This window comes from Diadema antillarum, unplaced genomic scaffold (genome assembly GCF_040938485.1).
Source record: "Diadema antillarum isolate AM-2024a unplaced genomic scaffold, OU_Dant_1.0 seq00002013_RagTag, whole genome shotgun sequence".
Classification (NCBI taxonomy): domain Eukaryota; kingdom Metazoa; phylum Echinodermata; class Echinoidea; order Diadematoida; family Diadematidae; genus Diadema; species Diadema antillarum.
Window position 1 is genome coordinate 264,412 of NW_027272668.1, and position 17,491 is coordinate 281,902.

At 36.6% G+C, this 17,491-nt stretch overlaps 1 protein-coding gene across 1 annotated transcript in view; it reads left to right on the forward strand.

Moving 5' to 3' along the window:
* LOC139713603 (major facilitator superfamily domain-containing protein 4A-like) overlaps positions 1-16,209 on the forward strand; it is a 97,220-nt gene extending 81,011 nt beyond the window's left edge. Inside the window, exons 7-10 of the mRNA XM_071625310.1 lie at positions 7,977-8,124; positions 9,495-9,565; positions 10,458-10,572; positions 10,998-16,209. Of these exons, the coding sequence (XP_071481411.1) occupies positions 7,977-8,124; positions 9,495-9,565; positions 10,458-10,572; positions 10,998-11,254 (591 nt within the window). The 3' untranslated portion in view covers positions 11,255-16,209. The remainder of the gene's footprint in view (positions 1-7,976; positions 8,125-9,494; positions 9,566-10,457; positions 10,573-10,997) is intronic.
* The last annotated feature ends 1,282 nt before the right edge of the window (positions 16,210-17,491 follow it).

Consider the following 17,491-nt stretch of genomic DNA (forward strand, 5'->3'; position numbering starts at 1 on the left):
CAATGTCTCACAGTGATGTGAGGAGATGCAATGTCTCATAGTGCTTCCCAAATTGTCTCTTCTCTCAGGAGTATTGCCTACTAGCTTGAAAGAAAGGCAGGATGTATAAAATGAGGGAGGAGAGAGAGAGAGAGAGAGAGGTGGGAATAGGGGCAGGAGGGGAAGGTGCTGCAGGGCCAAGAGATTGGAAATGATAATTTTGCTATGTGTGCCCCACTTCACTCTCATGAAGTTGTAACCCAATTTATTTCTCTTCATCAGAGACTTGCAGTCAAGTAGATCCACAAATCAGACACTTTCAACATCAAATTTCCTCTGTTTTTCTCCTGTTTTATGTCTCATTCTTATTCAGTTTCTCTATCACATCATTAATAAATGGTCTTCTTATCTTTCTCTACCTCCCTTTTTCACTTGCCACTCTCATTACTTTCCCCTTTCCAGATAACTCAGTATTGTTGCTGTAACCTACCTCATTTTTTCAGTTTCTCTCTATAAATGTCTTACTGCAGCTTCTCTTTTCTATCTTCATGGTGTTTCTGCATGCATCTTTTCCTGCTATGTGTTTTTTCCCCCTTGTAGGTCACCAGAATCTCTTCATTTGTACACTATTTCTAAGACACTACACAGTTGTACTACCATCGTGTTCTTTTCCCTTTCACTTTTTTGTTATTACCTCTCTCAGTTCCCTCTTCTTCCTCCCTGCTTTATTAAGGTACGTTTGTAACTCCCGGTGGGCCTTATTGAATTTATCTTCATTGCTTTGCAGTGATGAATGCATGGTCAGGTCCCTCATCATTTATCACACATCTTGGCACACACGAGTCGAGCAATTCTTTTCCCCTCCACCTCTCTTGCTCTACAAGACCCTAAGTGGCAAAGAGTGCACAAATTCATCCATCTTTGAAGAGTGTAGGTCACACATATGAATGGTCCTTGGAAAATCACAAAGTAGATTTACCCTCACGGATTTTGTGTGCATGGACCACAATTGAATGTGAGCTATTTTTCTTTTGACATTTAAGAAATTCAAGATTCATCAACAAAATGTCCGTTTGAATAGCTTTGATTAGGAAGTATTCTCATTACAATGAATGTGTACAAACTTGACTGGCAGTCACATCCTGTAGTAAAACCTGCATATCATATAAGGTGCAATACATAAAACTGAAATAAACAGTCATGACACATGTAGGGTCATTTTATATGGTGAACAGATAGGTGACATATTGTCCATGTTGTACCTGAAGGCCCATGTAGGAAATTGCTATGTGATTGAGCCCTGAGTTATTATTGTTTTCTAAAAGTAGCTGTCATTTGCCATCAACAACAGAATGTCCACTAAAAACTCCCCAGTGCACAATTTGGTATGAGCAGATAACACTGCCTAGCACATTTTTCGTCATCAAAAGGAAGAAAAGATGCTTGTGAATGAAAAATAAATTTTCTCTGAAATGTGAGCTAGCTCACTTGATATGAGTAATTTTCCCATTTCTAAAAACTGAATATGATTTTTTTCCCACACAATTCGCAACTTCGAGATTCTCACCTTCACATTATATATACACTAACTTACCATTATTAGGAGTCAGGAAAGCCCTCTACTGAAAAAAAAAAAGTAATTAAAAAAATCAATCATTAGTGATATTTTGAGGGAAGAAAATAACCATGAATAGAAATCAGGGTCCAATTAAGTGTAGAGTCACTCATTTATTTTGCACAGGGCAAAGGAGCAGGAACTTAAAACACCCTAGAAAATGCTGTGAAGGGGTTGTTGAATTGGATGGAATTAGGGATATTGATGAAGCCAAATTCTATACGTGGATATTGCAAAGTACAGTGCTCACCAGATAATTGGAAACTGGTGAATAGGTGTAGGAAGGATAACTAATGTGCGTCCTTGCCATATTTTTTTTAAGCAATCACACATAGATTTTGCTGATTGCACAGTCTGAACAATTGCTGGTGAGCAGTAGGACGTTGCGCTGGTAGTCATATTGAGTGCCGTCAGGCTGTATGATCATGCATGAATTTACCACCACTTTAGTACAAGTATGGGGAGTCACTTTCCCCATGTGCAAGCCCTCACTATCCTTCTGTGTGTACTATTACTTGCTGGGTAGTACCTGTACCAACACTCTAAAACTAGTGATAACTTGTGCTTCAAAAGTCAGCAAGTTTCCTTCTTGCCGTGGGACTAGTAGATGAATGAAAGAAACAAGAGAACTGTTGTTATCATTGTTGAACTAGGTGATCCAGCAATAGAAACTTACAAATGTTGTTTTTTAATGAAGGCAGCATGGCTGATGCCTTTCACTATAATTATATGGTAGATCAAAATTGACCTGCATTATTATCTTTTGTATCAATTTACTCCAGGGTATGAAAAAAAAAAACATGTGGAAGAGTAGTTTGTATACACTGTCCTGTGTGGAAGAAAATCAACAACTGGTCTGGAATTAAAGACAGCCTGATCGAACAAAGTCCAAACTATATACATGCCTGAAGCAGTCAATGAAATTATCATCACGTTTATCAATGATGTGTATGATAAGGTTACAGCATAGGTTACAGTCTAAAAGAAGACAAATGACATTCTAAACTGATGGAGAAGGCATCCTCTGCTCTGTCTCATATTTCACACCCATTGCTATCACCTAGTTGAGTAATTGTTCCCTTCATTGTTTGATGAGTCCACGATTGAGATATCAGTTACACCTTGTGCTTTGTACACATGTTTGCCATGATCAATTTGATGCGTGGGTGTAGAAAGGAAAAGAAAGATATTCTATGTAGTACTGAAATTTGAATATAGAAGACTGAATGAAGAGACAGAAAAGAGCATTGCTAGGTGAAATTAATTGTGTGGAAGAAGTGCTCAGTAAATGTGCATAATCATAGAATGCTGGGCACAGTTGCTCTCTGTCCCAAATCTTTGGTTACCTGCTGGGTATGTTATCTTTAACAGTGTATACTTGGTGGAGAATTAATTGAAGTTATTGCTATCAGAATTTCATATTAAATTACATGCTAGCTTTTGGCCATAATATGTTATGTCACTGGCCCCTTTCTTGCCATCTGTATGTTCATGCAGTTTAAAATGGTATCATGCTTGCCCATAGAATTCAAAGAATATCATCTCGCCCATAGCCACATTGGACTATCATTGACTATCAGAGAGGGATCCTGTTTTGATGCTCCTACAAAGCCAGCATTCCACTCATTATCATTCATACCTTAATTCCAGTGTTATACTGATAGGGAGTGACAGCGTAGGAGATGAGAGAAAATAATTAATGAATCCTAGCTGACCATGGTTCTTCAAATTGCGAAAAAGAAACCTTACACAGACACATCACTGTCTATATGTGTCCTATAGAATCAATCTCTGGAAAACAGAGACGTGATCCTCCAGCCTGCACCAGACAGTGCTCTCCTACAGCCAAGCAGCACAGTCTGGCACACAGCTATAAAAAGAATACCAATAGCTTCAAATGCTTGAGCAGTACAGTCTCCAGTGATGGTACTCTAGACAGTGAAATCACAGCAAGGATACAAATGGCCAGCCTGGTACTTGGAAGACTATGTACAGCACTATTCATACAGCTCAAGAACACTTCTCAACCAAACACAGGTGGTACATCAATGCTGTATAGTCCTTGCTTCACATGCTGCTTTTTGGCTATGATATTATGGACCTGGTACAGCAGACATATCAAAAAGTCCATCATGCTTATGTATTAATTGGCAAGGTCGCATCTCAAATCAAGATGTCCTAGACAGAGCCAATACAAGAAGCATTATAGCCCAAATCCTCCAAGCTCAGCTTTGATGGGCCGGCCATGTCATCCACACGGAAGAGTCAAGGATCCCTCATCAGTTCTCCTAGCATGAGCTGATCCACAGCAGTCACAAGCAAAGGCTGTCCCATCAAGAAGATGTAAAGACATTGTCAAGGCCACAGCCTCAAATGGGTGGACCTTCAGCCCCATGAACTCGAGACTGCTACGGCATGAAGACAGAAATCACTGACAAGCCCTGTCAAGGCTGGGATTGCTTTTGAAGATGGCCGCTTTCTAATGCCTAATTGCAGCTGCTCAAGAGAGACAACATCAAGCTGTGTCTACCTGTGTTCCCTGTGTTCCACCAACGTGCATTCCATATGTCTTGCCTGGATTGCGCCTCCAGTTTTCGCCTGATCAGCAGTTAGCATGCAGACACATAAATGAGGGCACAACACCTATCCCTGTTTACAACAGAGTGCCCATTCACGGCAGGAGCAGTGTCATTCATCAATAAAATAGCTAATAGAGAGTGTCAAGTGTGCTTATAGTCCCACTTCAGAACAAAAGCAGGAGTTATTCGCAAGTGTTATGGAAAGTGACAGTACTTTTGCACCTGATTGGGCCTTTTCATATGAACGAATGAAACGCCCCTGCAACAAACAGGAGCCCTATTGCAAACAGGGATGATTACTCTAGTCTTCCTGGGACATCCAGTGGGTGTAGGGCAATTAACCCCTGGGCAATTACCCAGACCCTTCCCCTGAACCTATAACCCTAAACCTAACTTTAACCCTAATCTTTACTCTAACCATATCACTGACCAGTATTTGGGGGGGGGGGGGGGGGGGGTAATTGCCCTAATACGCCTCCAGAGACAGGAGAGAGAGAGAGAGCTCTTATTTTCCTAATTGATATTCTTTACATAAATCCTATAAAGATATCAATTATCACAATACTCACATGTGACAGTAGACTTTACTTCCAGCAACTATCTTTTCCATATAATGTACCATGGTTTTAATGACTGCATAGAATATCATTTACCCCACTCCTACAATTTATGCATGCTACAATTATACGACTAGCAAGTACATACATAATCTAGTTTGGATTTTCGCACACATTCAACTTTTCATATGTGCATTCATCAATGCATTCTTCTGGGAAAATTTGCCATGCACTAGCATAGGTGCATTTCAATGGCCTCTATATAGATAATAGTAATAACGATGATGATAATACATACATATATGAACATACATTTTCTATATTGCACCATTTTAACCTGTTGAGGATGGGCCAATTTTGCTACAACACGCATTTCCCATAGACACCTGCCCGAGTATACTTGGGACTCGTCTTCAACAGGTTAATTTTTTGATTGAATGCTCAAGGCACTTTACACCAAAACAAGATGACTGAAAAAACCATAAAAGGAAGAAAGAATATTTGTCCTCAGAGTGCACTGGTAAATGAATAGGATTTAGATTTAAGGTCATTCCTAAAGGACACATTAAGAAGTCTTTGAGCTCACGTGGAAGTAAATTCCACAGTGTTGATCCAGCATGAGCGTAAGCTCATTCCTGCCAGGGATTTCTTAGAGAGTTGAATATATAAATCCTCTATTTAGGACTTGCAGCCATTATATTTAAAGTCATGCACTGTTTGATGCTGAAGAAACAGTGGCCTTTAAAACCAGCTTCTTTAAGTAGGCATTCGGCTCCACTGCTTGTCCAGACAATAATAATAATGGTATTGATTATAGTAATAATAGAGTGTGATGTCCTTTGAAACCATATTTCTATACACTCTAGTTATATAATGGAGGTACTGAAACTTACAATAAAAACTCCTTGGTCATACACAATTTTATAGAAGCTATTATGATGGGGACCAAACATGTATTAAATCTCTTAATCTTGTATTTTCTTTCTTATGGGAAGGAGGCTAAAGAATACTATCATATCATACTTTGTGTGACTGAAAATTGAGAATATGTTGTAATCAGATTGAAGCAACATGAAAGTGATTTGCAAACTCAAGTCTCTTTGTGCAGTATGGCATATATATATATATATATATATATATATATATACATATATATATACATACATACAGAGAGAGAGAGAGAGACAGAGAGACAGAGAGAGGGAGGGAGAGAGACAGAGAGAGAGAGAGAGAGTCAGACAGAGACTGTGTGCTTAATTAGTTGTTTCCATTTTTTGAATGATAAGAGATTATATCAGCTGGTGATATGATTATGACTGAGATATTGTCATTAAATGACCAAGATCTGTGTAGGAGCCATTCCATACATTTGTTTCATTTGCGCCATCTAGTGTTGAACATAGGAAAAGACACATGTTGGTTGTTAGGGAGAGACAGGAGAGGCGAGGTGCCAGGGTAAGAAAAGAGCTTCAGAGGTGAAGTGAAGACTGCTGTTAGAAATAGGAAGGAAAAGAGTCATGAAGAGCAGAAGGTAGAGAACCAGAGGTAGGGATGGAAACCTACAAGTTTCCTTTAACCTCTCATTGCTCACGTTGTTTCATTGATCATATTATGTGATATTTGCCACTTGGTTTGGATCAAAATAAAAGGAAGGGAATTGTTCATTTGACCACCAGATGAGATCCAAATCTGTGATTACTGTCACTGCGTGTGTCGCATGTGAGTACAACGAACGTTTGGTGCACGATGATCAGTGTGTTGGTGCGCAGTACAGCTATTGGAGGTTTAGGATGCTGGTACATAGCACGGAAGAAACATTGATGTCAGTATATGGGAGCGTGTAAAGTGCCTGTAGGCGTGTGGCTGTTTAGTACGGCGAATACCCCCCTACCGTCTGTGACTGTGTGAATATGATACAACGTCGAGAGTGAAAGGAACAGCTGAAAGGAAGGATGAATATGTGTATTTAATCGTGGACAACATAAACAAGATCACACATAGGACCTCGGCGTGTACAATCTGAGTATACACTTTATCACTTTTACAAACCCTGGATGATCTGTGGATGTGAAAAAGCCTTAATTCAGCATTTAATTTGCAAACCAATAGCACTGCAGCTTACACAAACATGTTTGCATAAAGTAATTTACTTTGTGTCATCAAGCACTAATATGAAAACTTGCAGCTTAATGATTTATAAACATTCACATATGAACCTTAACCCAAATAACACACTGAGCATTTTTTTAAATTGATTAATCAAATTTGTATAATCAAATGCACTGATACCAAGTTCACATGCAGACTGATGGTTTTTTACCATTCATAAATGAACTCAGCACCCCAAATAACCCTACTGTACACATTTTCATAGGTCCAAACACATGATACCACGATGGAATACAAACAATAGCATGTTTTGCATAGAATAATTGAAATCTGCATAATTAAGCACAATTATCATAAAAGCATGCACATTTCTTGTTAAATAATGTTTACATGTGGACTCAGCACCCAGAAATTATCCTGCTATGCAAATTTTCAGTGATCCAAATGCACACCCACCAATAAAAAAGGAAAATGTCATATTTTGCATATTTAGTTAAATTTGCATAATTAATCACTGATATCAATAGAACGTGTGAGTTACTGACTTGGCAACATTCACATTTGGATTCAGCACCCAAAATTACTCTAAACCTCACGTTTACAGGTGGTGCCTAAATACGAAACACGAAACTCAATAACTAGGTTGATTTTTCCATGTCATCCCATGGTCTACATGTATACTTACCACCACTTCAGTGTGAGTGTGGAGAGTCACAGTCCACCATGTGGTCCATGCTCTCCTTCTCTGTGTGTCTGTATGAGTCAGGTGTAGTGTGTGTGTGTGTGTGAGTGTGTTTGCCCAAAAGTCAGTTTATGAATGGAATATCAATGTGTTTTACACTTCTGGGGCCCGTTGCATAAAAGTTACTATTATGGTAACTTTGCCATCCAATGGTAACTTCCATGGAATTCTTGATTTTGATTGGCTGTTGAGTATTGTTGCCATGGTAGTTACCATTGGATGGCAAAGTTACCATAATAGTAAGTTTTATGTATCAGGCCCCAGAAGACAAAGATAAGAACATATAATGCAGAGTATGTGGCCAACAGGTACCAGCTAGGGATTGCTGTATTTAGCAAATGACATCTACAAGACATGATAGCTTGATATGTCCTTGATTATATCTTTTTCCACAGGTGGGATGCTTTGTTGCCCTGAGTCTTGAGCTCCTCAAAAGAGATAGTCTGGTCACCCTGTACGTTGGCTCGGGGATATTTGGTCTATTCCTCAGCAGTATTTACCCCTCCTCAGTGGCCTTTGCCGAGCAACACATAGCCATGTCAGGTATTCTCAGCATTCTGTAAATTGTTTTGATTTTTTTCTCCTGCTTATACTTTTTTTAACATTGTGAAGAGCCTTCTTATATCCTCTTTCATAATTCACTACATTATATGACATAAAAATGATTTTCCAATATGAAGTATCTGAAGAACTAAAGCCATTAACATAGCAAGTCATAATGTCTATTGTATGTGTCGCAATTTTTAAAACAAACACAAATTTTATGGCACTGAACTGCCAAGCACTGCAAGCGACCCAGTCTTGTCTATAACATGAAATTATTGGAATTTTTTTCAAGCAAAAACTGATTCTTTTGCTCTCCCAAGTGAAATGTCAGGAAAAAGCAGAAAAAAAAAATGTCTTAAGACAGTTTTAGCATTTTCCATGGTTGTGAAGGAAGACAGTGAATCTGTTGTATTAAACTCCAATCAAAATATGAGTGTCGCAGCAGTTAATATTGCATCTCAAATATATACTTGCCATTGCACTCTGTTTGCCCTTTGTGACATTTGTGGCTGAAGAAAGTTACTTACAGCATTTCTCATGCCAGCTTCTTGTCCTTTGTTGTTGGTTGTGCATCATGTATTACAGGATTTTGTATTACAATTTAATTCAATCATTCTTTATTTCCATCACTGTATTATTATGTTGCCAAGTTCTAACTTTGCGATTTCACTGAGTTTGCCATTGCATAGTGGTTTGACTTTAATAACTGTAGAATTGATATCAATATAGAATTATGTACAGAATTATTTAATTGATCATTTTTTCTTATCCGTGTATGTGCACATATTTTGACCTAAACTTAAAATTTAGGAACAGCGTGTGAACCTTACTTGTATTTCATAGTGAACAGTCATAGAGCATCAGTCAAACATGCACAACAAGAGCCCAAGCTAAGAAAGGAAAAGCAGCAATTAATGACCTATATGTTACACCTGTTTACACTTACTGACAGCTTTATCATGTGTGTTCTGCATGCATTTAATTGTAGTGGGTAAAAGAATGCACTACCAGGTAGCTTAATTGTAATAGGCAAATAATCTTGCAGCCAATTAAGGGACAGTTGGAGTATTGATTTTCAATTTCAAAGCATGTTGTTCAGATAAAGGTAATTTATGATGCCCAATCAATAAGTTATACAATATTTTATTTGTGATATGAAACCAAACTGTGACCTGCAATGTCACTTTTGCACTTCAAAGACCTTGAACCTTCGACAATTTTGCATTATTGACAGGGCTTACCGGTATTACATTACTACCCTTGTTTATGATAAAGCTTTCCCAGTACAACTGTACTTAATACAATTTTGTACATAAAAATGAGATGTAATAAAACTATTCTGCTTACAATATTTTTCCTGAATACAGGAGTTGTAACCAGCTGTATAGTTATAGGTGCTGCTACAGGTGAAATGACATTCCCAGTCATGGTGGGAAGGGTAAGTGATGATATGCTATAAAATCTTAATATTTTTAAATTCATAATCACATGAGTGTAATGCAAGTCAAATTAATTGACAATACTGAAGAACATGTGTCTTATAGTATACATATTGTGTAAAGGGGCTCCTGGTCATCAGGTTACAGTTTAATGTCTTGCTGAGAGTATGAATGGCATTTTCCTTGCATGCTTACATCGTTCTGTACATTAATGAGCAATTCCCACACTATAGTGTCTTTCTGCAAATGATATTTCCATCATCTGCATTGTCAAAGGAATTAAGCCTTGAGGTTGAGGAGAGCTTTCATGGTCCCTGTCCAATACCGGCATACTGTCTATCAAGAATGGGACAAATACAAAATAACTTCCCGGGCTGCAGTAGCAACTGGTCTCTTTCATGTCCTTGATGATCTCAAAATGAGCATGACAGTGTAGATACACTGGTCATTGTTAGATAGCTCAGATTAATTTTGGTCGTGTGTCTTGCACTTGATGCCTTGTCATAAATTGCTGAATGCATTTGTTCTCATTTTTACCTCATAGATTGTGCAGAGTAGCCTGCAATAACCTACCTCATCAATCAGTTCTTCTGTGATTGGTCTACCATATGACTTTGGTCTCTTGTAGTTAACCTCCATTATGTATGAACTGACAGAATTCTTGTATTTTTCATATTGACGACAACTTGGTGCCAAAATTATAGACTCTGCATTGTATTATTGAAAGTGTGTTGATAATTGTTAGTCTCTATATTTGGATATGTATAGAATTTTGTAATTGTTTAAGTTTCCTCAATTGTTAGTACATCATCAATATATTTTTGAAATTGACTTTACCATAGGAGTTATAACTTTTCATTTTCCCTCATGTTGTTGGGTTTTATTCTGCAGTTGCTGTTCCCCATCAGTCCATTGTATTTCTTGGCATTTTGTGCCGCTATCTGCTGCCTGGGTATCATTGTCTATGGACTCCTTCAAACCATCACACATTGTACTTCAGAGAAAGGTAAATTTGATTTTCCTTGGATGAACTACTTTTTGTCTTAGCTAACATTTTTTATGTGTTTACATCAAATCCATTATAATTGATCTATATAAAGGAGGTTTTACTCTATTTTGAGATCAATGTTGATGCCTACAAAAAATAAAGAAAGAATGAAAGGAAATAATCTGTTTAATGTTCCAGCCTTCATGGAGAAAAGATAGATATGACTTGGTGTGCTTATACTGACAGAGTTGAAACACACACACACACACACACACACACACAGACACACACACACAAAGTTGTAGATGGGGGAAAAATAAAACCTGCAAAGTTCAAAATGTGGAAGAAACATTTTAAAAACAGAATCTTGTTTGAAAGTATGAGTTGTTTAGTTTCTGCTGGAAAATGCCATTGGGTTTTAATAATTATGATTTAATCCACAGCCAAACCCTTGCCGCTAGCTGAAGGAGCCTACCTGTGGTGTCGCAGCTGCTGCCTTGCCTCCAGAGAAAGTCTCCTGCTTGGAGAGTCCAGGTACTACACCTCCCTCACAGACACAAACTCTGCTTACAAGGTGGTGACCACCCAGGAGCAGTTCCAGATGATACAAGCCAACAAAGCAGGTGCTACATCGAAGACAGAGACTGATGAGGAATATCAGGAAACAACCATGCACAATACCTCCACAAAGTCATCTTGATGAGATCTGTGGCACAGGAAAGTTTTATAGTCAATGTTTAACATGACTTCAGACTGAATACACTATGAAGTTATCCAGTATTTATCAGAAATTCATGAGACTTTAGCATCAGTAAATTTATGACTTTTAATGATTAATGATATATATTTCAACATAAGTATACATCTTACTTGGTGTAGGCACATATATTCATGTTTATGTATAAATGTTCATATGTACGCAAGTAGATTTATTGTATAATTTGTATGTGTTGGATTGTTTAATCTTCTTCCTAGGACGTCCTTTGGAGAGAAATTATGAAAGAGGCTTCCCCAATTTTGGAATGTTGTTATTGATTTCATTGACAGTCATGAAAGATTGAACATGAACATGTATCTACATAAATATATAATAAGTATATGCATATATTTTTTGAGGCGTAGATGGGATAGGCAACTGAATGGATGACCCAACTATCAATGGCTTATTTCCCCTTAAAACATGGAAAATATTTCTTGTCATCATTATTATTTCAAGAAATATGCTACCTGCCATCGCACTAGTTTTTAATTAGTAAACATAGTTCATAAAATTATGTTTAGCTTGTGTCAGCTTGTCACAGTACCATTTTTGTATCACTCATTAATATTTATTTCCACATGATTACCCTTAAAGGTTATATTATCATTATTATTGGTATGTGTTTTGTGTTTCAGGCTTCAATTGCATTAGTCAAGAATATGTTGTCCCTGGATGAACTGCAGAAAAAAGTAGCTAAAATGGAAGTTATGATATGATGTAGAAAGAGGGTTCATGTTCCAGTGACATCATTGCAGAATGGTACAAATGGTCAACAATGAGATCTCTTGCAGTAAATAGAATGACAGCAGCAACAACATCAACATTTTGGATATGATAAAGAAGATTGACAGTTTCTTATCAGAATCATTTCAGAATCAAGATGGTATATGCTTTGAAATGCATATAATTCAAGAGCAAATGACCCATTACAGGCCATATGTGGCACTGCATTGTCCTTTTTCCAAAGAGAAAAAAAATGTAATTATGCACAAAGGTCATTCTTCTAGAAAACTGTTACCATTTTGCCAAAAAACAAAACAAAACAAAACACAAAACAAAAACAAACTAAATCTCAAAGTTTGTGTAATTTCATGTGTATGTGTGAGCATTTTGATAGAGCGTGCAATAACTGAAATACCAACATGTAAATGTTAAAGATACTAGCACACATTCCTTTTGATTACTAGTTGAATAAAAATGAAGAAATTATTACTGCAGCAAATGGAATTAGGTGCAATATTAACACATAGAATATTGTGTTAAATGCATCCTTAGTGTGTGATTTTGTCTACTGGAAGCTTTGCAAAATTTGGGTTTTTTTTTATTTCTGTTCAATTCAAGTTATTGTGTGGTGAAAGTAAACTGCCAAAGAATAATTGATTGATATTTCTAATTTTTCAAACTGCCTATGCAGCTTTGTAAAAGGCAAAAGGCCGTTCACAAATGCATGAACACATTTCTGTGTTGTGCTTTCAAAGGTACCTTCACAATTCATGATTGTTGCCTTAAAGGCAAAACATAGTTCTAAGAAGGGATCAAAATTCATCATCCACCATTTGGAATTTGCTTGCAATATATTGAGAGGGTCTAACAAGAAACTTGTCTGGCTGACACAATTTGTCAGGATAATGAGTTGTTTTGGAGTATTTTGAGATCGCAGGTGTTCAATAATTTAGATCAGAGTACCTGACTTTTATTCCTAAAGAGCCCTCCCCATTCAGTAGTGGGTAGGTAGAATGTTGCATGATGATTGGTTGTACCCTAGCAATTGTATTTTGTAACAAGCTGTATGTAATTCACTCTTGCACTGAAGATGGATTGATCACTGCTATGGCCAGATTTGTCAATTATCAATAATCAGTTACAAGACATTATGTAGCAACTGTGATTGGATTCTTAGATTGCAATACTGTCTGCATACCTTTTTTTGCTAATATTTTCATTGTTACCTATTATAAAATGTTGCTTTTGCAACATTATTTTACACATTTCTTTTGCATCTGTGGCCATTTTAAAGCAAAATATTGACAGTTCCTGCAGGCATATGAGAACTATGTTTTACCTTTAACATTTCACTGTGATGAATAGTCAAATCCTGAAGACAAAATAGCCTTTCTTGCAATGGAGTGGGTGTTTCTGTGCTATCTTATTTTCCATGTCAAACATTCAATTACATTCAAATTGCTCTTAGTTGTCATGTTGGCATCTTATTGACTGAACAGTGTAATAGATGTGTTGCAATGTGTTTACTTAACATTAATGATTTAGTTGCTCTGTGGGTAAGTTGATGATGTGTAATATTGTGTACATATTGAAGTTTACATGGATAGCCATCAGGCTGACTGAATGAATGTGTGGGGTTTTTTTCAGTCTTGCCATTTCTTTCACAGATTATTGGAAGGTACATGTATTGCTGCAATGCTAAAAAGTGTTAAATGTTTGTAGTCTTCTTTATCATTGACAAGAGATGTGCAGCCTGATTTCTTTGATAATGTGCTTGTAAGTTCTTGTCAGTACTTTTTATGTATAATGTTTTATAACAATATTTTCTTTTGAAGCAATTAAATCAAAACAAGCTGCATCATGGATACTTTAGGCACTGTCCAATTCTTATGTCTGTTGTAAATCTCATGTGAAGAGCACTGAGGCATATTGAACAAATTGTGTAAAGTCAGGAGAATAGTTTGTCACTATCACTTTGTAAGTATAAGCACTCCTTTTATGCTCTCACTGTACTTTTCTTATTATGCATACTTTACTTTTGGGCTACAGCATTGATTTGGACATTGCCTGTACATTACGTGAAGATTGAATGTAGCTATCGTATTTGCTTCTGCAAATGATGGAAGAAGACACATTGATTTCTTTTGCTCACTTGCATACCATTGTGGCATCTGGAAAGATTGGTCTCTGGCTCCATACAATGGTAGGTTGAATATTGCAACTTGCCATTGATGTTTGCTTGATATAGTATACTCTTTGCAATATGTTTTGCATTTTACTGTGGCACACTGTGTGTATGTCCCTTGTAAGGATGAAAAAATGGTTCAAAGCAATGGTTGTAAGATGAATCTTGTAGGGTTAATTGTCTGTAGGATGTATGACTGATGAAATACTGTCAGTGTTTTAAGGTACTTCATGCATATTTTGGTAAGAGGCAGGAGTATTAGCACTTCGAAAAATTGCTCTGTGTGTACTTTATGGTATGTCCATGGCTTGATCAGCTGTACCTAATAGAAATGTCAACACTTCAAGATATCATCTGGAAAACTGTAAAATATCATCGATTCAATGAGAAACAAAGAATTACTGTAAAAGTGGAAATTTTCATGGTGTTGAAATTTTCGCGCATTTTGCACAACCACAAGCTAGCTCAAAAATAAAAGCAAGCGAATATTTTTGCATGCCATATGTTTCAGTAGTTGATGTCTTGATTCTGCGGAATTGAAAATACGCAAAACTCTTTTTACCCGGCCAAGCGCGCAAAAATTAGTTGCGCGAAAATATCCATTTTTACAGTAAGACAAAATATTCTCCTTGGTGCCCTGAAATAAAGCAAGTAGGTCAGAGGAGCCTTAAGTCCCCATCCTATTCATAGCTATCTGCATATGACATCTGACCTCTGCACTGTAGACATCATGTTATCAGTGCATGTTACTCCATATTTTTGTTATAAGAAGGTTCATTACCAGTACCATACTGCTGGTTTGTGTCCTGGTGTGTTGCTGTAGGTATTTTTTAGATTGTCTATCAGGCTGTCTGTGCACCTCAGTTGTCATTGACACAATTTCATAGAAGTTCTTTACTGTATCCTATGATACTTGGCCAAGGTATGCTATAGTATCACTTCAGGCTGTAACTTGAAGTCAAAATAAAATCCAGTGGTAGTATTATCTGATAAGAAGAGTAGTAGAAATGAATAAACAACTGCACCTGCATGTCAAAGGTCAAGGTCAAGCACTCTAAAATGCTGCTTTTAATATCATATTCTATCCATGACATTGGCTAGAAACTGCCAATCATAAGTTTGTTTTGTATGATTGATACAAATGACAGGCAAAATATCCCTTTTACAGAGAGTAGATCCATCCTCAAGACAGTTATCAAGATCAATGAATCCATTAAAATGCAAATGAAGGGCCATACTTCTTGCAGAATGTCGTGACTGCAAGAGAACACAGAGGTATCTCAGTTGACTGCACTCTGCAGTCAGGTTGTCTTTTTCTATGTATGCCCAAAAAAAAAAATTGTTTAAAAAATAACACACTATCTTGGACTTCAGCAATAATCTGACGACATTCAATGTAAAACTGAACTTAATGTACATAATAATGGCCGTTTATTACATCAGTGAATATCTTCTCTTTCATCTAAGAACCCGTTTACAGTGCAGGGCTGGGCCGAGCCGCGGCCGAGACCGGCCTCAAATGCGTTACTTGGCCCCTCAGAAGAAATCATATCGTGCATCCAGGTGCAGATAGGTATAACTGGTGTTTCAGACCCTGCAATGTTGCTATTTTGTGATTTTAAGGATCAGTGTTAGTGGAACACTAATATTGGTGACTAGAATTCTTTAAGCTGAAAGTTACTGATTTGTATTAAGTGTGCTCTGTTATGCAGTATTCCTATCCTGTTTACATCCAAGTTTACTTTAACCTGTAAAGAAAGTGGGAAGGGTGTATGATATTATGGAGTTCATGCTTTTGTTTGTGTTCCATTGATTTGCATTTGTTTAATTATACCTGGGGTTTCTTGGGCATCATGTTGTCAGTGTCTGTTTGTGCCATTACCTTTATAGAAAGGAAACCATGTATAGCCCAGGGGGAATAAATCATTTTTTTTCTCCAAAGTTATGCTAATTATGCTAATTTATGCACATTTTTGTGCATAAGATATTAAGCTCTGAATCCCTAAATAAAGCTTCAAATTGGCAATTTTTTTCTTTATTCATTCTTTGTAGTATTAACAAATTTACGTGAAAAAATTGCAATATCAAAATGAAGTTCTGAAGTATTTTTTTGTTTTTTATTATGTCTTTCTTTGTTTAAATTTGTCTTATATTTCATTTTTTATTTTAATTTTTCAGTTTTTTTAAAATCTAGAATAGTTGATGATAACCAAAGGAATGTCATCTAAGAAAAATTGGGGAAAAAACATCTGACACTTCATGTGAAACCCATACATTGTACACACGTAAGTCATTTGGAACTGCCATTTTCAGAGACATTGGTCACGAAAATGTGCTATATCTCAGCAAGCAAGATGTGACCAAGACAAGTTGTGGAATTTATATTTTAGAATTATAGCGAAAAATGTTGTGGGGGCTACATAGGGTTAAACATATTGGGATCGATGTAATCCAAACAAAGGCATGAATTCCATTTGCAGTATGTATTTATGATAGGCTATGAATGTATTGTCACATAGACATTGTTATATAATATTTTTATCACTGACAATGTCATTTTCACCAAAATACTGTGTGTTTTGTGTTTTATAGTTCCTGATGAAGTCCTTGGGCTGAAAGCTAGGAGTGAATTTAATAGGAAAAGTAAGATGTGCTATGTCTGAATTTAGAATATTATTTCTCATGCCTAAAATACAATGCTTTCACCACGTAGGAGTTACAAAGTTGGCGAGATATATATTTTTTTTTTTGCTTTTTGCATATATTATATCATATGTAATATATATTACATTTTGTAGCATAATCCATTGCTTTGTTTCCTTTTCTCTTTGAAGCCTATTTCTTCATGACTGGTTGTAGCAGTGAAGAAAGATGTGAGAGATTATACCCCTCTATGTAACTAAGTTATATTGAATACTTGGGACTCGTGGAATAATGGATTCGTTTTACTGACATGAAAGGCAATTAATGTAATTGTGTAATGAATAAATGTTCTTTTGTAAATGTTGAAGAAGCCACATTCAAAATGACCAACTCTGTGCACACAAAAGAGGGCATGCTTTGCAAACTAAGTAACTGGAGAACCACATCTTGCTCTAAGTTGTTTTGTATATATGTATGATTATAAAGCTTGTGTATTGCTATATAAATCAAGGCCCAACACACTTTATTTTAGTTTCCTCTCTGGCAGATATATTTCTCACTTTTCATTTGTACTCATCTGAAACTAAAGTAAAAAAAAGAGATTTAATTATTTCACTTTAATCTCC